The sequence below is a fragment of the Gracilinanus agilis genome, chromosome 6, assembly GCF_016433145.1.
Source record: "Gracilinanus agilis isolate LMUSP501 chromosome 6, AgileGrace, whole genome shotgun sequence".
NCBI lineage: Eukaryota > Metazoa > Chordata > Mammalia > Didelphimorphia > Didelphidae > Gracilinanus > Gracilinanus agilis.
In genome coordinates this window covers 230204691-230231422 of record NC_058135.1, presented here as the reverse complement: position 1 = coordinate 230231422, position 26732 = coordinate 230204691, and the positions used below count along the sequence as shown (strand labels likewise).

General features: G+C 36.1%; 1 protein-coding gene across 1 annotated transcript in view; it reads left to right on the top strand.

The window, feature by feature from the left end:
• The window catches only part of SPON1 (spondin 1), a 401779-nt gene that overhangs the window by 166866 nt on the left and 208181 nt on the right, over window positions 1-26732 (top strand). Inside the window, exon 4 of the mRNA XM_044680980.1 lies at window positions 16186-16259. Coding sequence (XP_044536915.1) covers window positions 16186-16259 — 74 coding nt within the window. The remainder of the gene's footprint in view (window positions 1-16185; window positions 16260-26732) is intronic.

Sequence of the window (26732 nt, the reverse complement as noted above, 5' to 3'; positions counted from 1 at the left end):
GCTGTGCCAATTGCTGGAGATATATATATATATATATATATATATATGTATATATATATATATATGTATATATATATATAATATTGATATTGTTTCATTATCTATAGCGCCTTTTATCATGATGTAAATGTACCTTATCTCTTGATTAGATACATTTTTTCTTTGCTTTCTCTGAGATCATGATTGCTACCCCTCCTTTTTTTTAACTTTAGCTGAGGCATAATAGTTTCTCCTCTAGCATATTGATTTTACTCTGTGTATGTCTCCCTATATTAAATGCATTTCTTGTAGATAGTATATTGTGGGACTCTGTTTTCTAATCCACCTTCCTATCTTTTCTCATTTTATGGGTGAGGTCAATTCATTCACATTCATACTCATGATTACTAATTGTGTGTTTTCCTCTTATTTTCTCCCTGTTTACTCCTCTCTCTTTCTTTAGCTTTTCCCTGTTCACAGACATCTTTATTTTTTTTTTTTATTTTTTTTTTTTTTAAACCCTTACCTTCCGTCTTGGAGTCAATACTGTGTATTGGCTCCAAGGCAGAAGAGTGGTAAGGGTAGGCAATGGGGGTCAAGTGACTTGCCCAGGGTCACACAGCTGGGAAGTGTCTGAGGCCAGATTTGAACCTAGGACCTCCCGTCTCTAGGCCTGGCTCTCAATCCACTGAGCTACCCAGCTGCCCCCTCACAGACATCTTTATTTTGATGATAACCTCCCTCAATTCTCACTCCTTTTTGTCTTTCCCCTCCCTTATTCTCTCTACCCTCCTGTTTTCTTGTAGGGTAAGATAGATTTCTATAGTTGGTTGAGTGTGGGAGTTATATATGTGGGAACTAATTTTGATGAGAGAAAGGTTCAAGCATATCCATCCCTAACTATCTTCTCCACTTTATTTGCTACTTATATGCCTCTTAATGAGTGGTAATTTACCCACTTCTATTTCTCCTTTTCTCTTCTTCCCATGTGTTCATCTTTTCCATCCTTCTTTATCTGAGGGAAAGGGAAACTAGTCTATATTATTTAGCATCTTTCCCTCTGTGTATACTCCTTTTTGTTGCTCCCTTAGTGATGTAGTTCTTAAGTATTTAAGGTACTTTAGGCATCTTGCATACTTTAAGTACCTTACCTTTCTCAAGTATCATAGATATCTAATTATTTCAATTATTACCTTCCCAAGTATGAATGTACACAATTTATCCTTATTAAAATCCTTAAGTTTTCACTTTACCTTTTTATGATTCTCTTGAGTGTCAGATTTGCTCATTAAAATTTCTTTTTAGCTTTTTTTTCTATCAAGAAAGTCTGAAATTTCTCTATTTCATTGAAGGTCAATTTTTGCCCCTGGAGAATTATGTTCTGCTTTTCTGGATATGTAATTCCAGGTTGTAATCCTATATCCTTTGCCTTTTGGAATATCATATTCCATGCCTTTAAGTCCTTTAATTTAGAAGCTGCTAGATCCTATATAATCCTGACTGTATCTCCACAATATTTGAATTATTTCCTTTTGGCTACTATAGCTGCATGTAGTACTTCTTCCTTAGCCTGGGGGGTTCTAGAATTTGGGGATAATAGTCATGGGGTATTTTATTTTGATGTCTCAGAAGGTGATTGATGAATTATCTCAATTTCCATTTTCCTCTATCAGGGCAGTTTTTCCTGATGATTTCTTGTAATATGCTGTCTAGGCTTTTTTATTTTTATTTTTATTGTGGCCTCCAGGTATCCTAGTGATTCTTAAATTATTTTTCCTAGATCTATTTTTAGGTCAGTCATTTTTCCAGTGAAGTATTTAACATTTTTTTCCATTTTCATATTTTTTATTTTCTATTATTTGATGTTTTATGGTTTCATTAACTTCTATTTGTCCAGTTCTAATTTTTAAGATGTTATTTTCTACTTTGAGTTCTTGTGTTTCCTTTTCCACTTGGCTAATCCTACTCTTTAAAAAGTTGTTTTCTTCAATGTTTTTTTTAAACCTCCATTTCCACTTGATTCATTCTTTTCATCAGGGAGGAATAGAATTTTCTTCATTTTCTTCTTTTTGGCCTATTTTAGTTTTTATGGAGTTGATTTCTTCAGTGAAAATTTTCCCAGCCATGGGGTTTTTCTGTCAATTCTCTTATCATTTAGTTTTTAACTTCTTTTCAAGTTCTTTTAGAGGTTCTTTTGAGCCCTGACATTCTTTCTTACTTTTCTTTGAGGCTTCACAGCTTTCCTTTTTGGCGTTGTTTTCTTCTGAATTCATATTTTGGTTTTCTGTCACTAAAGTAACTGTCTAAAGTCAGAATATTTTTTGCTTATTTTTCTAGTTGTCCCTCTCCCCCTGCCCCATTACCTTATCTATGTATTGAAGTGCTTCTTTGTTCCTGGGGTAGAGGGCACACTGCTCCAAGCTTGCAGAGTGTTCTTCTCTGCATAGGCCTGGCTGCCTTTATTTTTCATAGTGTGTCTTTTGAGGAAATGGTCCTGCTAGCTTGCTCTGAAGAGGTTTGCAGCTGCTTTGTCCAAATATATTTAGCACCCCATGTTAATAGTTGTTTCAATGGCTGTGCTAGTACCTTCTTTGTTGCTTCCCTGCCCCTGCCAAATGGCTTTGGTTGGACTAGTCCCCTGCTTTGGACCCTCTGCTGTCGTGTGTGAGAAGTTTCCTGCAATTCAACCAGTCTCCTTCTCTGCTGCCTTGTGGCATCAGAGTTCCACTGCCACATGGGAGTGTGGAATTTCCTTCCATCTCTCTTTTCTATATTTGTGTTGGGTGGCTTGTGATGGGCTTTGATCCATTCTGCAGCTTTGTTGCCTTTGGCAGAGCCATGGTATGCTGGGCTGCTCCAAGTCTGGCCAACTTTTGCAGATGCTGTGCTGCCTGGGCTACTCTTTCTTCTTACCCCAGTGAGATGTATTCTTCAAGTTTCCTTTGTTTTGAAGCAATCTATTTATTTATTTATTTATTTTTAACATTTATTAATATTCATTTTTAACATGGTTACATGATTCATGCTCCACCTTTCCCCTTCAACACCCCCCCGCGCCCCACCCCCACCCATGGCCGATGCGCATTTCCACTAGTTTTGACATGTGTCCTTGATCAAGACCAATTTCCAAATTGTTGGTAGTTGCACTGGTGTGGTAGTTTCGAGTCCACACCCTCAATCATGTCCACCCCGACCCATGCGTTCAAGCAGTTGTTTTTCTTATATGTTTCCTCTCCTGCAGTCCTTCCTCTGAATGTGGGTAGCGTCTTTACCATAAATCCCTCAGAATTGTCCTGGGTCATTGCATTGCTGCTGGTACAGAGGTCCATTACATTCAATTTTACCACAGTATATCAGTCTCTGTGTATAGAGTTCTTCTGGCTCTGCTCCTTTCGCTCTGCATCAGTTCCCGGAGGTCTCTCCAGTTTGCCTGGAACTTCTCCAGTTTATTATTCCTTTTAGCACAATAGTATTCCATCACCCGCATATACCACAGTTTGTTCAGCCATTCCCCAATTGAAGGACATACCCTCCTTTTCCAGTTTGTTGCCACCACAAAAAGCGCAGCTATGAATATTTTCGTACAAGTCTGTTTATCTATGTTCTCTTTGGGGTACAAACCCAGCAATGGTATGGCTGGATCAAAGGGAAGGCATTCTTTTATAGCCCTTTGAGCATGATTCCAAATTGCCAGCCAGAATGGCTGGATCATTTCACAGCTCCACCAGCAATGCATTAATGTCCCAATTTTGCCACATCCCCTCCAACATTCATTCCTCTCCCCTTCTTTCATTTTAGCCAATCTGCTAGGTGTGAGGTGATACCTCAGAGTCATTTTGATTTGCATTTCTCTAATTATTAGAGATTTGGAACACTTTCTCATGTGCTTATTGATACTTTTGATTTCTTTATCTGAAAATTGCCTATTCATGTCTCTTGCCCATTTATCAATTGGGGAATGGCTTGATGTTTTATACAATTGCTTTAACTCCTTGTATATTTGAGTGATTAGACCCCTGTCAGAGTTTTTCGTTATAAAGATTTTTTCCCAATTTGTTGTTTTGAAGCAATTTATTTGTGTGTGTGTGTGTGTGTGTGTGTGTGTGTGTGTGTGTGTGTGTGTAAAACCATTNATGTGTGTGTGTGTGTGTGTGTGTGTGTGTGTGTGTGTGTGTGTGTGTGTGTGTAGAGGGATCAGGAGAGTGGAGTGTCTTTTAATCTGCCTCCTTAGCTCCCAGAATGCAACTCCTCAAGTGATTGATCTTGAAGAGAGGATGCATAGAGATAGCATAAGTATCATGGGTCTTCCATAAGAACAGAATATGTGGAGAAAAACCTGAGTATGAAACAGTAGAAAAACTGTATAAATTTTTATATTCACATATCAAAATATTAATTGATTAAATTCATAGGTTACTGCCATGAAGCACAAATATATGAACATATGAATATACAAAGAGTCATACACACCCAGACTTAAAACTCCAAGGTAAATGGTGTTTATATTTACAATTTCAATAATGCACAAGATATTTTGCAAGTGGCCCTGAGAAAGGCTTTGAGTTATGAGGAAATACTAATTTATATTACCTTGTATTCTGCCAGCACAAAATTATTATGAAAGGCAAAGTTGTTTAAACTAGATCCCCAAACAACCTATCCTGAAAAGATGAGATTAATAATAATAAAAACATTTCATCCTTCTATAAATATTTAAAATCTTACTTCAAAATAAAACAAAGTAGACACTAACATATTTTGCAACTTTCAAAGAATCAAAAACAAGGCAAACATGAGGAGGTAAATAAGTACACTTTTCAAGAAAAAGTAGTGAAACAAATTTTTAAATATTTATAAGATGTTTTAAAAAATAAATTGAACTGAAAGATTTTATAGAGTTTGAAAAATTTGATAGGGTTAAAATGGGACAAAAAATTTAAAAAAAACTAATATTTTAAAAGAAATGTAATGAATCGGGAAAGGGGTAGAACCAAATTAATATCTCTGGTCTAACTCTCATTTTCTTCTTAAAAAAACAACAAACCAAATCTTAACCTTCTGTCTTAGAACCAATACTGGGTATTGGTTCCAAGGCGAAAGAACATTAAGGATAAGTTAATGGAAGTTAAGTGACTTGACAAGGGTAACAGCTGAGAAGTATCTGAGTCCAGATTTGAACTCAGGACCTCATGTTTCTAGGCCTGGCTCTTAAACCACCTAACTGTCTCACATTTTCTTTCAAATGTGAATCTATCTTTTGTGGGAGAGATAAGAGGAGATAAAAGATGATAGAGGGTTAGAGATCTATCCTTACTCCCCATTCATAAGTGATCAGAGAAGGATAGTAACTTTTTTCATCTTTCTACAAGAGCTGCATTTAGAGGTAGCATAATATAAATGCAATTGAAAGGAGGAACTAGATTGGAGGGAGGAATTAGAAATGAGATCTTGTCCCTGAAGAGTAAATGAAAATACATCAAGAAGGAATATTCCAATGTGCAAGGAGCTACTGTGTATATTACTGTGGAAAGAGATCGAGCCTTATAATGAGTTTCATCTCAGGGGAACTTGCACATTTGAAGATCATCTTCTCTGAGAAAAGTTGGACTTTCAAGTATTACAGTCCATCCCAGGAGAGAGGAATATATAAGTACCCAAGGGAAGTCAAGACTCAGGATAAGAGATGAGTCATAGAACAAAAGATAGTATGACTTGGCCTTAAGAGGGGTGAGTGATTACGGTAAGGGCAGAGGGGTAGGATTGAACCTTATTACCTACATCATATAATAAGTCTTAGTATATTGTCCTTCTTCCATTCAACATGAATTTCTTTATGAATTGAAATTTCTAAGAATGAGGCACAGAAAGAAAAAAAGATAAAGTAAGATATACACATGCAATAGTACATAAATGGAATAAAAGAGAGTTGAAATTTTGGAGTCCAGAAATTCTACTCTCATGAGAAGTATAAAATAAAGAAGGAATAAATAAATTTATAAATTAGAGATTACAATTCAGAATAGATTAGAAAGGGAGAGAAATAAGAAGCATGACAAAATAAATGAAAACATTTTGGAAAAGAGAACTGCCTAAAATGTTACTCAAACAAGGATTCAATAGGAGAAAGGGAAAATTTTGAGCTTCATGCTTAGTTGGGCAAGAAAAGATAAGATCAAAAGGGTTTGAGTGGGAATAGATAAATAAAATAAATCTAAATGAGAAAAATTTACAATTTAATATCAAGAAAGTTAATACAGGACAGATAAATGGGAAGTGGGAAACTGTGAGGATAGGCTAGCATGAAAGTAAAAAAAAAACTAGTTACAGGGACAATAAGATGACTTAGATGAATAGAATAAAAGTCCATGCAAAAGAAATAAGTAGAAGAAAAAATCTAACAATTATCTTGAATATGAATGGATAAAAAGTCATTAAAAGAAAAGAAAATGAATGATTAAACAAATGAATAAAATTATTAAACACTCACTATCTGCAAAACACTGTGATAAATACTGAGTACACAAATAGAAAAGTAAGACAGCTCTTAAATAGCTGATATTCTAATGGGGGATACAGCACATGTGGGAAGTTTCAACTGCAAATCAGATGGAAAAAAACACCTATTGCCCTTAAGGTCCAGTAGCAAAGCAGTTAATCCATTTTTATTGTTATTCTAATTGATAAACTCATATGAGTTTCTGATGCTGAACCATTTGACAGGGACAATTACTTTGATATGAATAAGAAAGCAAAACCCTACCTATTGCATAAGAAGCACATCTAAAATAAAGGCACATGCAAAATTAAAAAGGAGAGCACCGAACAAATTTACAGTTAATTAGATGATTTTTTAAAAAGCAAGAGCTGCACTCATGCTATTAGAAAAAGAAAAATGAAAAATTCCTGTTAAACTAGACACAATATCCATACTAAATATATAACCATGCAATGGCATAGCATCTACATAAAGTTAATTGTAAAAAGAGATAGATAGTAATAATTGTAGGAGACTTTAAATTCTTTTCTCAGAGCCAGATAAATCTAAATTGAAAGATAAACAATAAAGAAAATATTGAACATGAATATGCTATTTGTGAAGTCAGATTTGAAAGACTTGCTTTGCTTTTGGAGTAGGAACATCATATTACATATGTGTGTGTTTGATTGCAAAACCTATGTCAGCTTCACAGTGTTCCTCATTACATATTACATATTACATATATATATATATCACACAATTCTCACTTTTATGTCAGTGGACCATTCTGCAGACCTCTACCTAAGTTTCATTTGTAATTTACTTTTTTTTAAACCCTTACCTTTCACCTTAGAGTCAATAGTACGTATTGGTTATTTTAATAACCAATTTAATAACCAATGAGCTACCCAGCTTCCCCCTGCAATTTACTTTTGATGGAGTGAAACATTGCTTTCTTAGAGACAGATGAACTATCTTGCTGGCAAACCTTGTGGATTTCTTGTTTTTCATTTAGTAGCTTTTGAATTTCTCTATTATTTTCATCAAACTAATCCTAATGTTTGTGAGTGTTCTGACACAGATGTGTAAATTCAGTGCTTGTACACCAGATCTCTAAAAGCTGCCCATTCCTTTCTGTTCCACTGTTGCCAACTTTGTGTTGACTCGGCTTTCCTTCTAAGTCAGCAACAAACCTTTCTTGCACTGAGAAGTGCTGTAATCTGTTGACAATATCTTCAGATAGTCATCTTGCCTTGGGGCCACTGCTTTTTTTTAATGAGAATTTTTAGCTTGGAGAGGATGTCTATGTTCTATCCTGCACTTTGCCACAACATCTGTCTGTCTCTTCTTTTCTCAATGTCTATTAAATGTCAATGTTGCTTCAGATACATCCATGAAGTTTTATTGCATTTAGGTAAATTGAAGATAGTGTTGGTGATAAGAAGGTTATGAGATGCACAAGTCTTCAGTAGTGACTGTTACTGTTTCTGACTCCATTCCTTCCAAAGTGTCTCTGCCATGTGTTATCATACATGCCTTATCTGGCCCTAAAGTCACATATAATTACAAAACTTGTCCTCTTTCAGCACATTGATAAAGAGGATCTCCAAATCTTCATAAAATTTTTCTTTGACTTCATCAGGGTTCATCAAGGTGGGAGCATACGCACTGCAGATGGCAGTAACATTGTCTTGAGCTTGTCATTCACACTGTTTCAAAGGCATACAAGATTTTGTTGACTAGATTAGATTTGATTGCAAAACCTATGTCAGATTTACAGTGTTCTTCATCATGGCAGCCCTTCCAGAAAAATGTGTATCCATTTCCACCTTTAGTAAGCCTGTCTTCATTTACCAGCCTTGTTTCACTCAAGGCTGCTATTTGGATATGATACTTGCAGAGTTCTCTCACAATAAGAGCTATTTATCTTTGAGGCCTTTTGGATTTTGTGTTGTCCATAAGTGTGAACACATTTCCTGTACCATTGATGAGTAGAATTGTCTTCACAAAAGTTTTTTTTTTAAATATTAAAATGTGAAATATTGAAAATGTAAAAAAACATATAATCTTTTTGCAGGGTAGTATACCCTCCTACCATAGTAAGAAAGCCTAGGTTAGGATGGGTGAAGCAGACAATTTTTAGGGCACTTTTTCTAGTACCTTCCTCACCCTTGGAGGTGAGTAATGTGGTCCTTATAAAAGGCTGCTCAGAGACTCAGGGGGCTGCCAAATTGCACTGCTACTTCCAGTGAGAAGATAACTTTATGCCTTGGAACATGTGACTTGTGCAGTTGTGCCTACAACTCCCAGTATTATCAATACCTGCTGTTTTTGCCACTTACCTGTTGCTATGGGATGTCAAAGTAGGAGTTAAAATAAATAGCAAAATTTATAAAATTGTAAAATATAAAATGGGTGTTATTTTTTGACTCATGCATAAATTGGATTTAAGTGAGACAGATGCCTCGTTTGCTTATCCAGATTCAAAGAATTCCAATGACAAGACAAAAATCAAGACGACTGATGATTGCACAGGATGCAGTGGATGATTTTGGCATCTTTGATCTCCAACAAAGATCCTGCGGAGATTAAAATTAATATACAAAATATTAAATATTATATTTATAAAGTTTTATTAATAAACTTTAAAAAACTAACTAAAAAGGTACTAACTAGCCCACTCCCAAGAGCAAAAGAAAAAAGAGGGAGGAGCTACAGAACTTATAAAACAATAACGTGACCACGCAAACGTGGAGGTGCAGGAGAGATTAAAGGGAATTTTGGGAAATACTAAGGGACTTATGGGGGATGCAGTCCAAAGTTCAAAATCTCCATTTATACACTCTTCATGCTCTATACTTCCTGATTCTGCCACCTTTGTGGCCCACTGGAACAAATTATTCATATCTGCCTACTCTGCTAGGAGAGTGTTCACATGCCTGGGGTATAAACCCCTTTTCTAACTTATCAACGTTGGAGTTTGAGTCTGTTGGTTTCCATCAGTCTAGTTTAACATATCTGCTAATGTGATTTTACTAGGGTGTGGCCACACATGGTGCATGCTTCTTAGAGCCATAGTTGATAGTTGGCTGGCGAGTGGACTCCAAAGGAGGAAAATAGCTGTGAAAAGGGCTTCATAAACGCTTACTCCAGAGGGAGTAGACTTCTCTGAATACCTTGTACCCCTTACTAAAAATTAATAACAATGAACAATTCAGCAAGTATAAGAAAAGAGCACTGGGTTTAGACTAAGAAGACCAGAGTTGAATCTTATTTTTGCCACATAGATAACACTATGTTATCTGGGCCAAAGCATACATATTCTCTGGGCCTCAGTTTCCTCATTTGTAATCTGGCAAGTTCAGCTAAATGATTTCTCCTGAGCCTTCCAGCTCTAGATCTATAATCTTATTATTTTTATATAGAACTTTTAGGTTTAAAAATGTTCTTTCATAATAACTCTGCAAGGTTGGTAGTTGGTATTGATTTTTTCAAATTAATTATATCATTTGATTTATTTCTCAATAGTTTTAGCTATTTAAAAAAAGCTACTGTTAACATCAAAGAGAAATGTTATAAAGCATGCCAATATTTGTATACATATATAGATATATACATACATATCACCAGGCATGTATTATATCTATGTGTATATTCAAATATACATGAATACACACATACATGTATATGCACACACACGCATATATACACACATATATTTACATAGGCAAGAAACCCAATAATAAAATTAGATCAGGGGAAGGACAACAGGAAATAAGATGTTTCCAATTGAAAAAGGCTAAGTGAGTTCAAATGAGTTAGGAAATTATTGCTGAAAAATTTTCCATTTTAAGTCTAAATGAAAATTTTTGCTGTGATGATTAGTGAATTATTTAGATCCTCATCATAGAGTGGGGAATTTGAGTAGCTAGCATACTGAGAAATTTAATTTAGATTTCTTTAATGCATTCCTTCTTGATAAAAAAGTATTTTGGATATAAATGTTATTTAACCATGCTGCCAAATCGCTGCAGAATATGAGAGAGATTTATAATTCTAGAATATCAAGGGACTCCTTATAAAGCACTTTATCATTTTGTAAAGCTGTTATCTTTTTGAAATAGAATGTAATTTGTAAGATTACATTGAATATTATACTCTTGATATTAGTAGCTTAGAGTACCAAACATTTCTTTTGAGCACAATCAGCAATTTTCTCTGGATACAAAATTATATCAGGCTTTGACAGTCTTTGGGGAAAAAATAAACATCTGTAAGAAAACATGCAGTATATCTAAAGAAAGAGATGGAAGAACTGATTGTGGACAAATAGCCAGGGCGCCAAAGAGAGTAAGAAGGCAACAATTTCTGCTAATAGTCTCAATGAGAGCACTAGGCTCCTTTGCTCCTATATGTTTCCTAGAAGAAACTTCAGGGGAAAATAACGTCTGTGTTAATATACGTGTCCTGGTGCATTGCCCAAATGTTGGAATTGCTGGTTGTCTTTAAAGAAAAGGAAAAAAAAAGCTAGGTTAGTCCTTGTCCCAGTGGAGCCTGGGTGGCTGGGCCAGAGGCATGACCAAGGAGCTTTCCCTTCTTGTCCGTGTTTTTTATGTCTCCAATTAAGTCTTAGGAGTGTGGTCATGGTATGAACTTCTTGAGCCTTGGACAAGAGAGTTGAGCAGTAATCACTCAGGAAGGTCAGTAGTGGTATTCTATGTGACAGCTTCTGAGCCCCATCTTATTCTCTCAGTCATGCCTTTTTTGGAGATTGTGGAACCTTGGCAGACAGAGATTTCAGGACTCTTACTCCACGATCTTTGTATTACTATCTATCTACGGTCTGTATATTGCAAAGTGTTAGTTATGTACTTAAACTAAAACTCAACAGAGTCAATTAAAGTAATCAACTTCCATACAAGTAACATCAACAAAAGTAACAGCTTTTTGCACTGTTGTGTCATTTGTGTGTCAAACTATTTGGGGAACATAGAAATAGAGAAAGAATTTTGCCTGCTAACTGTTCTCTCTGGGACTGTCTTCTATCTTTATTTGTCCTTGTGAAATAATATAAGGTTTACAGGGAATTTCAGCAGTTTCACAAGCTTCACAATTGCTAGCCTTGACCTGAAATGGAATGTAGTACTTTTAGATACTGCTACAGCTGTAGCAACAGAAAGAGTCTACAGTTATCATAGAATACACAGTGTCCCCCTTCCCAACATTGTTACTACTGTTTCCTAGTGTGGTTACTGTCAAACTTCTCAGAACTTTTTTCCCTCATTTGATCTGCCATAATCCAACCCCTGTCTTCTGAGTTTAATGAAAAGAATGCATAAATTTCTTAAAACATGTTGAAATAGCAAGCATTATGACCTGGGCATTTGCAGGCCCTTCTTGATACTGGACATAGTTGATCTTCCACCACCTTCACTTTATCAAGAACTTAATGATTTCTTCTTCTCCTGAGGAAGACTTACCTTTTACTAAGACTATTATCTGTCTCCAGAGTTATTGTCATTGTCCTGAGATTTTGTACTTTACCTCAGACTAAATGAAGGATTATAGCAGATTTCTTTGTATTCCCTTGCTTAGGTAACGGAAAAAGAAATGTTTCATTCATTTGTTTCAATATTTATGCTGCTGCCTTCCTTTTATTGTTTCCTATTGACCCCTATGTAGTTTGATTTTATATATATGTGTGTGTGTGTGTGTGTGTGTGTGTGTGTGTGTGTGTGTGTGCGTGTGTGTGCGTGTGCGTGTGTGTGTATTTGTATATTTGTTTATTTGTTTGTTCTCTCCCCATTAGACTGTGAGCTCCTTGAGGACAGGAATGGTCTTTTGCCTCTTTTGGTACTTAGAGCATTTAGTATAGTGACTGACACATAGTAGGTACTTAATAAATGTTTATTGATTGGTTGCTTAATTAAAGGAAAACTAGTTAAAATATTTTGGGGGCTGATATTAGTTTGCTTTAAATCTCAAGAAGCTGTGTTTACTGGCACCTACCTGTAATTCCTGTTTCTTGTTGTTTGCCCTTCGTTTTTGAAAGAGGACCAATGATATCATAGGGTGACTTCTTGACTTCTACATTGGATTTATGTGAAGCAGATTGCATCAGGTCATCAGCCTTACCCTCTTCCATAGTCACTTAAGTCCTGTGGAGGAAACTGAAGCTAATGGATCTTTTGAGCTCAGGAGTTCTGAGCTGCAGTGGGCTAAATAAAGTCAATCAGGTGTCCGCATAAAATACAACAGCATTATGCTGAACCCCTGAGGGTAGAAGACAAAAGGACAGACTAAGGAGGGAAAAAACTGGCCTAGAATAGAAATGGATTGTTGATCAGCAATAGGTTTGGGCCAGGAATAGTCACTGCATTTTCAGCCTGGGTGAGATAGAGAAACTGAGGCTCAAACAAACAAAAAGAAACAACCAACCAAATGACCACAAAAAAAAAACCAAAAACTTATCTGTAAATTATGTTAAGAAGTACAAAAATAAAAAAAATAGAGGAATGCAAATTAAAACAACCACCTCATACCTATCAGATTGGTCACTATGACAGAAAAGAAAAAATGATAAATGTTGGAGGGGAAAATTAGGATACTAATGCATGGTTGGTAGAATTGTGATCTGATCCAACAATTCTGGAGAGCAAATTGTAACTATGTCCAAAGGGTTCTAAAATTGTGCATACCCTAGGTCCAGCAATACCACTGCTAGGTTTGTATCCCAAAGAAGTCCAAAAAAGGAGGACTTATTTGTACAGAAATATTTATTGCAGCTCTTTTTGTGGTAGTAAAGAATTAGAAATTGAGGGATTATTCATCAACTGTTGAATGGTTGAACAAATTGTAATATATGATTGTAATGGAGAACTATTGTACTATAAGAAATGACAAGCTGGATGATTTCAGAAAAAACTGGAAAAATGTATGTGAACTGATGCAAAGTGAAGTAAGCAGAAGAATATTGTACACAGCAATATGTTGTGATGAACAGCTGTGCATGACCTAGTTATTAGCAATTCAGTGATCCACAACAATCCCAAAAAATCATGATGAAAAATGTCATCTGTCTTCAGAGAAAGAATCAGTGGAGGCTAGATGCAGACCAAAACATACTATATTTCATTTTTCTTACTTTTTTCCTAGATCTTCCACAAAGTAGCTAATATGCAAAAATTGGGTAGTTAGAGGGATGGAAGAAGGGAGGATGAGAAGGAAGGAGAGAATTTGGAACTCAAATTTAAAAATGAATATTAAAATTGTTTTTACATATAATTGTGGAAAAATAAAACATTATAAAAAAGATGTACAAAAATGCAAGTATTTCTTTAGAAATCTTGAACTAGTCCCATTTTAGAGGTCTGTACAAATACCTTCAGCTCTTCATATCACATTGTATTCATGGACATATCTCTAGATTTTAGCTCTGGCTTGTCATGCAGTATTAGGCAATTCTTCTTACATGTGTCATCTGGTGAGTACTAATTCAGAAATTCCTTCTTTTTTGCCATGTGGTAGGAAAAGTTACCAAAATGACTATTTGAGAAGTATTGCAGGGGAAATACATGAGAAACACAGTAAGGCAAATAAATTATCTTTTAAATTTAAAAACATTTTTAAAATGTCATCTTCAACCATTTTCACTGACTATTTCCATCCCTAGAATATTCTCCCTTCTTGTCTCTACCTCCTATATCCCTTGGCCTTTGAAAAGTCTTAGCTAAAAGCCAACATAAAGCAAAAACCTCTTTCCAATCCTTCTTGATATGAGTGCCTTGCCTCTGGTGATTATCTCCAATTTATCCTGTGCATCCTTGTTTGCATGTAGTCTCCCTCATTAGACTGTGTACTCCTTAAGAATAGGGACTACCATTTGCCTTTATTTGTATTCCCAATACTTAACACAATGCCTAGCATATATGAAGTGCCTAGTAAATGCTAGCTCACTGGTTGAAATGTTATTTTTTCATTTAAAAAATAGATTTTTTGCTCATTGGACTACTTCCACTCCGAAGGGGGTGGGGGGAGAACAAATCAAAACCTTGGTTACAAATATGGATAGTTGAGCAAGACAAGTTCTTGCATCAATTATGTCTGGAAATATGTGTTTCATTCTGAATTTTGAATCTATCTTCTCTCTTTTAGGTAGCTTATTTTATCATTAGTCCTCTGTACTTGTGCTTGGACATTGTACTGATCAGAGTTCCTAAATCTTTAAAATTGTTTGTGTACATAGTGTTGTTGAAGCAGGACAAAATCATAAACTGTATTGCTTCACAGATGGATTTCAAGATGCTAATTATTTCCCCTTGCTAGCCAGTAGCTCTCAGGACTTTTCAACAAATGTTGATAAGGGTAGGCTAAGCCCAACTCAGAAAAGACAAACACTTTAATTGAGAAAGGACTCTAAGGAAAATATCAGGCTTGGTACAATTACAATAGAGCTATAAATCAGTATCTTAGGATCCATTGGTTATATATGAGATCATCCAGGCCTGTCACCTCTTAGCAGAAGGAGGAAGAAATTTAGGGAGTTGGGGAGGAATAACACTGCATCTAGGGTGTGTGTGTGTGTGTGTGTGTGTGTGTGTGTGTGTGTGAGAGAGAGAGAGAGAGAGAGAGAGAGAGAGAGAGAGAGAGAAAGGGAAGTAGGGAGAGAGGGAGACAGAGGGAGACAGAGAGAGACAGAGAGAGAGAGAGATTGGTTGATTGATTGATTTGGCGGGGGGAGCAGAAGGAAAGAAGTCCAGTGTGTATTCTACTGTTTTTAGTTTTTCTTCTTTCTAAAACCTGCTCCTCAGTTTCCCCCTGAGGAATGGATACCAAGTAAATAGATCTTCATTTCAAGCCCTATGCCAATTTGAGAGGGACAGGTGCTATCCCTTTTTAAAGGAATGGGTCAACTTTGAATCAGGAAAATCCTGTCATGCTAGTGAAAGAAACCTGTCTCTTCGGTCCACTCCCATGTCACACTGTTGTCTCCTTTTCAAGACCTGTTCTGACAGGAGCTGAGTGTATGAGGGATGCTTTCATTCCAAATAGCCAGAGGGTAACAAGAGATCAAAAGATGATACTGATTTTGCTGGGGATAGCTAAGCATGCATTCCCCAACCAAGGAGCAGAATCCAAGTGGTGACATTTTAATATATTGTTATTTTCAGATTTGAAAATATAGAGGTTTTGAGAGTTCTGACATTCAACCCCTGAATAGGCCAGGTAAAAATAAATAACACTGGATGAGAAGGCTGAAGCAGAGGTAACACATCTATGAAAAATCCATAATTAAAGAGCATATTTTGGTGTCCTTGAAAGAACTACTTCTAAGCCTCAAAACATTCTCCTAAAATTCTCAAATCTTCCGTTTGACAAGTTTAAGGAAGAGCTGGAGCTCCTGAAGCAGTCTTTGTGTAGAATGTCAAAAGTTAGTTTAGTCTACTAATTTTGGCAAGAGGCAAGGTGACATTTTCAGAGCAAAACTAAAACACATTTTAAATTCCTCTGTCCCATCACCCTTCAGGAGAAAAGTGGGAGGGGGTACTTGCCTCATGTAATTTGTGCTTCTTCAAAAAGATTTTAGCAACCTCAATAGTTTGAAATTAAAAATAGAGCGAAGGAAGTCCCTGAACAAAGTGGCTGTCCATTTACTTACTTTTTGCCTTGAAGAAACTGTGATCCTCACACTGACAGTTGTTTGTTTGTTTGTTTGTTTGTTTTTGCAGGGCCAGCATTGTACAAAAGCGCATAATTTACTTTCAAGATGAGGGCTCTCTTACGAAGAAACTCTGTGAACAAGGTAAGACTAATACATAGCAATAAATAGGCATAGCCTATTTGACATAGGTATTAAGCTTCTAGAGAAGCATTTAGAATACCTTTTTCTTTTTATTTCTTTTGTTTCAGTGAATGACACAGTTCAAATGTTTTAATGGCGTCCAGAGGTTATGTACATTTTGATCCTGCTTGCCCTCCAATTAACCAACTTGATTTCTTTGGTAGAAAATTGCCAGCAGAAGTTAGATATCATTTTCTTTTGTGCAAAAAACAGCAATTCCAATCCAGCCTAATCCAAATATATTTATTATTAAGCTTTTGCAATGTGCAGGACACATGTGTTGGGAGCTAGAGATTCAAAAACCAAAATGGAAAAAAACCCAGGGGCTTAATAATTGCTTGTTGAGTTGACTTGATTGGAAAACATGGTTTTATAGCTTGGTGATGGGCAGGGAATGGACCAGCTTCTTTTGGAAAACTGTTAAATGAAGTCTGACTTTTTTTTAAATCTTCAGGCTCATCCTTTGGTTGTTGATGCTGGGGATATGCACAGATTCTTCCCCTCAGTGCCATTGTAATGGTGAGACTTTTCCTAAGAAGAAAGAATTACTATATTCCGGGCCAACATGATTCATTAATCAGGGCTGTCATAATAGCAATGCCATGATAAGTTAACAAAGAAACATGATTTAGGATCTTAAGAGTTTTTTATTTAATGGAGAGAAAAATAAACTAACTCTTCCATTTTTATACAACAAAAAGACAAGACATATGAGTCTTTAGTCATTCAGTTTAATAAATATGTATGTGTATATGTATATATACATATATATATAAAATTATATCTATGTCAATATAGTTAAGTTTCATGTTATGTTCAAATAAAAAAAAGCAGTTCAGTGTAGTGGATAGGAGGCTAGCCAAAGATCTCTAAGTGTAAGTCCTGCTTCTGAGGTACAGTAAGGTATGATGGTCAAGTCATCTGACCTCTTATTCCCCCAGACAATTCTCCAATGAATCAAGCTTTTAAGTGTTTATTATGTGCTAGTTATGCAAAGAAAAAAACCCAGACCCCTTAGCGTCTGCCTGCAAGAAGCACATTTTCTATAGACTAAAAATTATAGATATATTGCTGAACTGTAAGGATATTGATGTGGAATGAATTCAACACCAAGAATTCTTATTTATTTAATTAATTAAGAATATTTTTTCCATGGTTACATGACTCAAGCTATTTCCCACCCCTCCTTCCACCTCTGCCCCATAGCCAATGAGCAATTCCACTGGGTTTTACATGTGCCATTGATCAAGGCCTATTTCCATATTATTATTTGCACTAGGGTGAGTGTTTAGAGTCTACATCCCCAATCATATCCCCATTGACCCATGTGATCTAGCAGTTGTTTTTCTTCTGTGTTTCTACTCCCACAATTCTTTCTCTGGATATGGATAGCATTCTTTCTCATAAGTCCCTCCAAGTTGTCCTGGATCATTGCATTGCTGTTAATAGAGAAGTACATTCCATTCCATTGTGCCACAGAGTATCCATCTGTGTATAATGTTTTCCTGGTTCAGCTCCTTTCACTCTGCATCAATTCCTGAAGGTTGTTCCAGTTCATATGTAATTCCTCAAGTTCTTGAGCACAATAGTATTCCATCACCAACAGACACCACAATTTATTCAGTCATTCCCCAATTGAAGGACATTCCCTCATTTTCCAATTTTTTGCTACTACAAAGAGTTCAGCTATAAATATTTTTGTATAAGTCTTTTTCCTTACTATCTCTTTGGGGTATAAACCCAGCAGTGGTATGGGTGGATCAAAGGGCAGGCAGTCTTTTAAAGCCCTTTGGGCATATTTCCAAATTGCCATCCAGAATGGTTGGATCAATTCACAACTCCACCAGCAATGCATTAATGTCCCAGTTTTGTTACATCCCCTCCAACATTTATTACTTTCCTTTGCTGTCATATTAGCCAATCTGCTAGGTGTGAGGTGGTATCTCAGAGTTGTATTGATTTGCTTTTCTCTGATTATAAGAGATTTAGAACACTTTTTCATGTGCTTATTGATAGTTTTGATTTCTTTATCAGAAAATTGCCTATTCATGTCCCTTGCCCATTTATCAATTGGGGAATGGCTTGATTTTTTTGTACAATTGATTTAGTTCCTTATAAATTTGAGTAATTAGAACTTTGTCTGAGTTTTTGTTATAAAGATTTTTCCCAATTTGTTGCTTCCCTTTTAATTTTACTTGCTTTGGTTTTGTTTGTATAAAACCTTCTTAATTTAATGTAATCAAAATTATTTATTTTACATTTTGTAATATTCTCTATCTCTTGCTTGGTTTTAAAATCTTTCCTTTCCCATAGATCTGACAGCAAACTATTCTATGTTCACCTAATTTACTTATAGTTTCCTTCTTTATATTTGTCATTCACCCATTCTGAATTTATCTTGGTGTAGTGTGTGAGATGTTCATCTAAATCTAATCTCTCCCATACACAAGAATTCAAGAGAAAGTAGAAGAGGAATGGAGGTGAAAAAAGGATGGACTACTCTAGCTTCACGTACTTCTCTGCCTAGCCTTGATCAATATTTTTAATGAAATAATTACCATCATGCTAGAAGTTTTCATTCACTCTGATCTCTGGCATTATTAAGTCTCATGTCTGGGTAATCTCTACCATCTGACTTTTTTGGTCTTGCTCCTAGGCTGCTAATTCCCTAAAAGGCAGGATATTTGAGCTTCAGTTGATCCTTGCCAATTCTATTCTTTTCTCTTGGACACGCTCTTATTATTCATGTGTTTTAAACCCTTTTTCTCCTCAGGTCCCCACCAATACTCCCTACCACCCTTACACCAGGTGATCTACATTCCTACCTACTTCACTGAGAAATTGGAGGCCATCCAAAGCTTTCTTGGATCTATCTTCTATTTCTCATAATGACACAGTCATTCATTCTTTCTTTCCTTTTCCACATGAAGAGATCTTTTACTACTTACCACGACTAGTAACTCTATTTGTGCCTTAAGTCCTGTTTTCTCTCCCTTTCTTCATAACTTGTTTTTAACAAGTTATTCCCTTTTTTCTCTTGCATCTTAAACTTTTGCTTCTCTCCTGATTCCTCCTCACTTGCCGATATGTAAATGCATAGTTCTCTACAATCCTAGAATAGCCTTATCCTTTGTCTTCTACCTCACCTAAGCACCATCCCATCTCTCTCCTCAAATTCATGATCAAATTTGAAAAAGGAAACCTTTACTTAATACCTTCACTTCCTCATGACCCACTTTCCCAACATCTTATAGTATAATTTCTCTTCTTTTTGCTCTCTTAAATGTCACCAATTACTTCCCATTGCTGACTTCAGTGAGTTGTCATTTTTATGACCTTTCTATAGCATTTAATATTATTCTCCCCTTCCCATCCTTTAAGTTCTAATTTTCTTTGAAGTTTGCTCTTAGTTGTATCAATTTTCTATTCCTAGTAACTATCAGTAGGGCCACTAGGTGCCACAGTAGATAGAGTCCCAGGCTTGGATTCAGGAAGACTCATCTTCCTGAGTTCAAATATAACCTCAGTCACTTACTGTGTGAGCCTGGATAAGTCACACTGTTTGCCTTAGTTTCCTCATCTGTAAAATGAGCTGGAGAAGGAAATGACAAACTACTCCAATATCCTCATCAAGAAAATCCCAGACCTTCCAGGTTAAGATGGTGGCAGAGTAGAGGCAGGGCGACTTTCTCTCCTTCCAAACAGATATAGCATACCTCCAAAGGACAAGAAAACAAAATCCAGATGAAAGAAGGGACCCCACAATAGGGCACAGTATTGAAGGTACGTGGGATTTGGGCACTTCCACACTATAAGGTGGGGGAAATAGCTCCCATCAAAACGTGAGTGGATCACTCCTCCTCCACCCTACCCATAGTACCAGAGACAGAGGCTGTGTTCCAGAGTTAGAGCCAGCGGGGGCATAAAATCTACCTTGTTGGCAGTTAACTGGCACCACTAGGAGCTTGCCCCTGAGAGCAGCAAGACCTGAAACCCCAGGAGGCTGGAAAACTCAGACCTCTAACAAAGGAGTGGGACTGAGGCAGCAGGAGCACCCAGCTCACTCAGACTCAGGGGGAAAATCTCAGGTGGTGGAGCAAGCATGGGCAAAGTTCTAGGCTCTGAGCAGTTGGCTAGGACTACAGGGGCTTGACCTTGAAAACAGCTAGACCAGAGATCCCAGGAGGCTGGAAAACTCTGACCTTGGACACTGGAGTGGGGCTGAGAGAGGAAGCAGCAGCTCCCAGCTCACTCTGACTCAGGGGAAAACCCCAGGTAGAAGAGCAAATGTGGGCCAAGTTCTGGGCACTGGGAAGCTGGCTAGGAACATGGGGGCTCGACCCTGAAAACAACTAGACCAGAGACCTCAAGAGGGTCCCCAGAGAAACCAGGAGACTCACAAAGTAGCCTCAGGCAAAAACTACTCCCTAACTCCATACAAAGAGAATCAGACTGCCTTACTCAGACTTCTGGCGGATAAAGCACAATGATGCCAAGCAAAGCCCAAGAAATAAACAAGAAGACAAAGAAAAATCTCTAACAGTTGATAACTTCTGCACAGAAAAAACCCAGAAAACAGAGGAGGGCAAACAATTAAAGACATTCAAACTATCCCAAAAAATGAAAATGGGTCACAAGATCTTGAAGAGTTCAAATTTGAGATTATGAGAAAGATGGAAGAGATCTGGCAAGAAAATAACAGTTTAAAAGGCAGAATTTCTCAATTGGAAAGTGAGGCTGAGAAATAAAATGAATGGATAAGCAAACTGAAGACCAGAAATGACCAGATGGAAGCCTTGAAGAACCAGAGAGACCAGATTGAAAAGGAAAACCAAAAGATTTTAGCCGAAAACCAGTCTCTAAAGACAAGAATTGGGCAATTAGAAGCCAATGATCTCACAAGACAACAAGAATAAATAAAGCAAAGTCAAAAGACTGATAAAACAGAAGGAAACATGAAATGTCTCAATGAAAAATTAATAGACCAAGAAAACAGGTCTAGAAGAGACAATTTGAGAATCATTGGTCTTCCTGAAAAAAGCAGAAAATAATAGAAATTTGGACTCCATACTAAAAGAAATTATTCATCAAAACTGCCCTGAAGTTCTACAAGAGGACAATATAGACAATGAAAGGATCCACAGATCACCCTCTACTCTAAACCCTGAAAAGACAACCCCCAGGAATATAATAGCCAAATTCAAGAGCTTCCAAGTAAAAGAAAAAATTTTACAAGAAGCCAGAAAGAGAGAATTCATATATCAAGGAGCACAAATCAGGATCACACGGGATCTGGCAGCCTCCACACTATAAAAGACCTCAAGGCTTGGAATATGATATTCAGAAAGGCAAGAGAACTGGGTCTACAACCAAGGATCACCTACCCATCAAAACTGACTAGAGACTTCCAGGGGAAAGTATGGGCATTCAATAAGATAGAAGATTTCCAAGTATTTGCACAGAAAAGACCAGGACTAAATGGATAGTTAAATATCCAACCACAAAAACCAAGAGAAACATGAAAAGGCAAATAAGAAAGAGAGGGGAAAGAAAGAAAACTCTTATTTTAAAATTTACCTCTTTAAGGGCTTTAATAAGATCAAATTATTTGTATTCCAATATGGAGAAATGTTATGTATAATTTTCAAAAAATGTATTCACTATTATAGTAATTAGAAGAATTATTTTTTAGGGAGAGGTTGGAACACTAAATGGTCTAAGATGAGACGGGGTGGGGAAAAAAAGAGGGAGGTGAATAGTAGATGACATCAAGAGAAACTTGAATGAATAAGAAAAATAGTACATTCTATACCACAGAAAGAGAGCATAGGAAGGGGGAGGGGTGAATACTATTATAAGAAGGAGAGGAAGAGAACATTAAGAGGTACTATTTAAAACTTCCTCTCAGCAGAATTAATCCTGAGAGGGAAGAGTAGCTATATCCATTGGGATATCGAATTCTATATAACCCTACTGAGAAAGTCAGAAGGGATTAACCAAGGGGAGCAGGGGAGTGGGGAGGTCAAAAAAGAGATGGGAAGAGAGGGGGGGGAATTCATTAGGCCTTAAAAAATAAAGAGAGGGGATTAATAAGGGAGGGGGTGGAAAGGGAAGTAAATCAAGGGATGGGACAAGGGGGACTGATCTAAAACAAACCACCAGTTTAAAAGGAAATAGCATAAGAAGAAGCAGTAGAAGTAGGAGAGGATACCAAAATGTTGGGGAATACACAACTGATAATTATAACTCTGAATGTGAATGGGATGAACTCGCCCATAAAATGGAAGTAAATAGCAGAGTGGATTAGAAACCAAAATCCTACTATATGTTGTCTACAAGAAACACATATGAGGTGGGTGGATATACACAGGTTTAAGATCAAGGCCTGGAGCAAAATCTTTTGGGCTTCAAATGAGAAAAAAAGGCAGGAGTGGAGATCATGATTTCTCACAAAGCCAAAGTAAAAATAGATATGATTAAAAGAGACAGGGAAGGTAATTACATCCTGATAAAAGGCAGTATAGACAATGAGGAAATAACAGTACTCAACATGTATGCACCAAATGGTATAGCATCCAAATTCCTAAAGGAGAAACTAGCAGAGTTCAAGAAGGAAATAGATAGTAAAACCATACTAGTGGGAGATCTAAATATTCCTCTTTCAGACCTAGATAAATCAAACCAAAAAATAAATAAGAAAGAGATAAGAGAGGTGAATGAAATCCTAGAAAAATTAGATTTAATAGATATATGGAGAAAAATAAATAGGGACAAAAAGAATACACCTTCTTTTCAGCTGTACATGGTACATTCAAAATATTGACCATGTAAGAGGGCATAGAAACATTGCAAACAAATGCAAAAGAGCAGAAATAATAAATGTAACCTTCTCAGATCATAATGCAATAAAAACAATAATCAGCAAGGGCACCTGGACAGCCAAACCAAAAACTAATTGGAAATTAAATAATATGATTCTCCAAAACCAGCTAGTCAAAGAAGAAATCATAGAAACAATCAATAATTTTATTGAAGAGAATGACAATGATGAGACATCCTACCAAACTCTGTGGGATGCAGCTAAGGCAGTGCTCAGAGGGAAATTTATATCCTTGAGTGCATGTATTAACAAATTAGGGAGGGCAAAAATTAATGTACTGGGCATGCAAATTAAAAAACTAGAAAGGGAAAAAATAAAAAATCCCTAGCTAAAAACCCAATTAGAGATTACAAAAATTAAAGGGGAAATCAATAAAATTGAAAGTAAAGGAACTATTGAGTTAATAAATAAGAGTAGAAGCTTGTACTTTGAAAAATAAACAAAATTGACAAAGTACTGGTCAATCTAATTAAAAAAAGGAAAGAAGAAAACCAAATTGACAGTATCAAAGATAAAAAGGGAGACCTCACCTCTAATGAAGAGGAAATCACGGCAATCATTAAAAACTATTGTGCACGATTATATTGTAATAAATATAGCAATCTAGATACATGGATGAATATTTATAAAAATATAAATTGCCTAGATTAACAGTAGAAAAAATAGAATACTTAAATAATCCCATATCAGAAAAAGAAATTGAAGAAGCCATCAAAGAACTCCCTAAGAAAAAATCCCCAGGACCAGATGGATTCACAAGTGAATTCTATCAAACCTTCAAAGAACAAGTAATTCCAATACTATACAAACTATTTGACATAATAAGCAAATAAGGAGTTCTACCAAATTCCTTTTATGATACAAATATGGTACTGATCCCAAAGCCAGGTAGATCAAAAACAGAGAAAGAAAACTACAGACCAATCTCCTTAATGAACATAGATGCAAAAATCTTAAACAGAATACTAGCAAAAAGATTCCATTAAGGGATCACGAGGTTTATTCATTATGATCATGTGGGATTTATACCAGGAATGCAAGGATGATTCAACATCAGGAAAACCATTCACATAATTGACCATGTCAACAAGCAAACCAACAAAAGCACATGATTATCTCAACAGATGCTGAAAAAGCCTTTCACAAAATACAACATCCATTCCTAATGAAAACACTAGAAAGTATAGGAATAGAAGGTCCTTTCCTAAAAATAATAAACAATATATATCTAAAACCATTGAAACACCATATGCAATGGGGATAAATTAGAAGCCTTCCCAATAAGATCAGGAGTGAAACAAGGATGCCCACTATCACCTCTATTATTTAACATTGTATTAGAAACACTAGCAGTAGCAATTAGAGAAGAAAAAGAAATTGAAGGTATTAAAGTGGGCAGTGAGGAGACTAAGCTATCACTCTTTGCAGATGATATGATGGTCTACTTAAAAAATCCTAGAGAATCAACTAAAAAGCTAATAGAAATAATCAACAACTTTAGCAAAGTTGCAGGATACAAAATAAATACACATAAATCATCAGCTTTTCTATATATTTCCAACACATCATAGCAGCAAGAGGAAGAAAGAGAAACACCATTTAAAATCACCCTAGACAATATAAAATACTTAGGAATCTATCTACCAAAACAAACCGAGGAATTATGCGAACACGACTACAAAACATTTTCCAAACAATTAAAACTAGATCTAAACAATTGGAAAAACATTGAGTGCTCATGGGTAGGATGAGCTAACATAATAAAAATGACCATTCTACCCAAATTAATTTACCTATTTAGTGCCATACCTATCTATCTATCAAAAAACTTTTTTACTGAATTAGAAAAAAAATTATAACAAAGTTCATTTGGAAGAACAAAAGATCAAGAATATCAAGGGAAATAATGAAAAAAAATGTGAAGGAAGGGGGCCTAGCAGTACCAGATAGTAAATTATACTATAAAGCAGAGGTCATCAAAACGATATGGTACTGGCTAAGAGACAGAAGGGAGGATCAGTGGAATAGACTTGGAGTAAGTGATGTCAGCAAGACTGTCTATGATAAACCCAAAGAGCCCAATTTTTGCGACAAAAATCCACTATTTGACAAAAACTGCTGGGAAAATTAGAAAACAATATGGGAGAGATTAGGTTTAGATGAATACCTCACACCCTACTCCAAGATAAATTCAGAATGGGTGAATCATCTGAATATAAAGAAGGAAACTATAAGAAAATTAGGTGAACATAGAATAGTATACCTGTCAGATCTATAGGAAAGGGAAAATTTTAAAACCAAGCAAGCGTTAGAAAAAATTACAAAATGTAAAATAAATAATTTTGATTATACAAACTAAAAAGCTTTTGTACAAACAAAACAATGTAGCCAAGATCAAAAGGGAAACAACAAATTGGGAAAAATCTTTATAACAAATAACTCTGACAGAGGTCTAATTACTCAAATATACAATAAGGTAAATCAATTGTATAAATATCAAGCCATTTCTCAATTGATAAATGGGCAAGGGACATGAACAGGCAATTTTCAGATAAAGAAATCAAAACTGTCAATAAGCACATGAGAAAGTGTTCTAAATCTCTGATAATTAGAGAAATGAAAATCAAAACAACTCTGAGGTACCACCTCACAACTAGCAGATTGGCTAAAATGATAGAAGAGGAGAGTAATGAATGTTGGAGGGGATGTGGCAAAATTGGGACATTAATGCATTGTTGGTGGAGTTGTGAACTGATCCAACCATTGTGGTTGGTAATTTGGAACTATGCCCAAAGAGCTCTAAAAGACTTCCTACCCTTCAATCCAGCCATAGCATTGCTGGGTTTGTACCCCAAAGAGATCATAGATAAATAGACTTGTATGAAAATATTTATAGCTGTGCTTTTTGTGGTGTCAAAAAACTAGAAAATGAAGGGATGCTCTTCAATTGGGGAATGGCTAAAGAAATTCTGGTATATGTTGGTGATGGAATCTTATTGTGCTCAAAGGAATAATGAACTGGAGGAATTCCATGTGAACTGGAAAGACCTCCAGTAATTGATGCAGAGTGAAAGGAGCAGAGCTGGAAGAACATTGTACACAGAGACTGATACACTGTGGTAAAATCGAATGTAATGGACTTCTGTACTGGCAGCAATGCAAAGACCTAATACAATTCTGAGGGATTTGTGGAAAAGAACACTACCCACATTCAGAGGAAGAACAGCAGGAGTGGAAACAGAAGAAAAACAACTGCTTGAACACATTGGTTGATGCGGGTATGGTTGGGGATGTAGAAACTAAAGGACCACACCAATGCAACTATCAATAATATGTAAATAAGTCTTGATTGATCAAACATGTTAAAACCAGTGGAAATGTGAATTGGATATGGGGGGGGGGTGAAGGGGAGGGTGAAGGGGAAAGTAAAATCAAGAATCATGTAACCATGGAAAATTTTTCTAAAAAAACAAAAACAAACAAACAAAATATATATATATATATGTATATATACACACACACACACACACACACACACACACACACATATATAT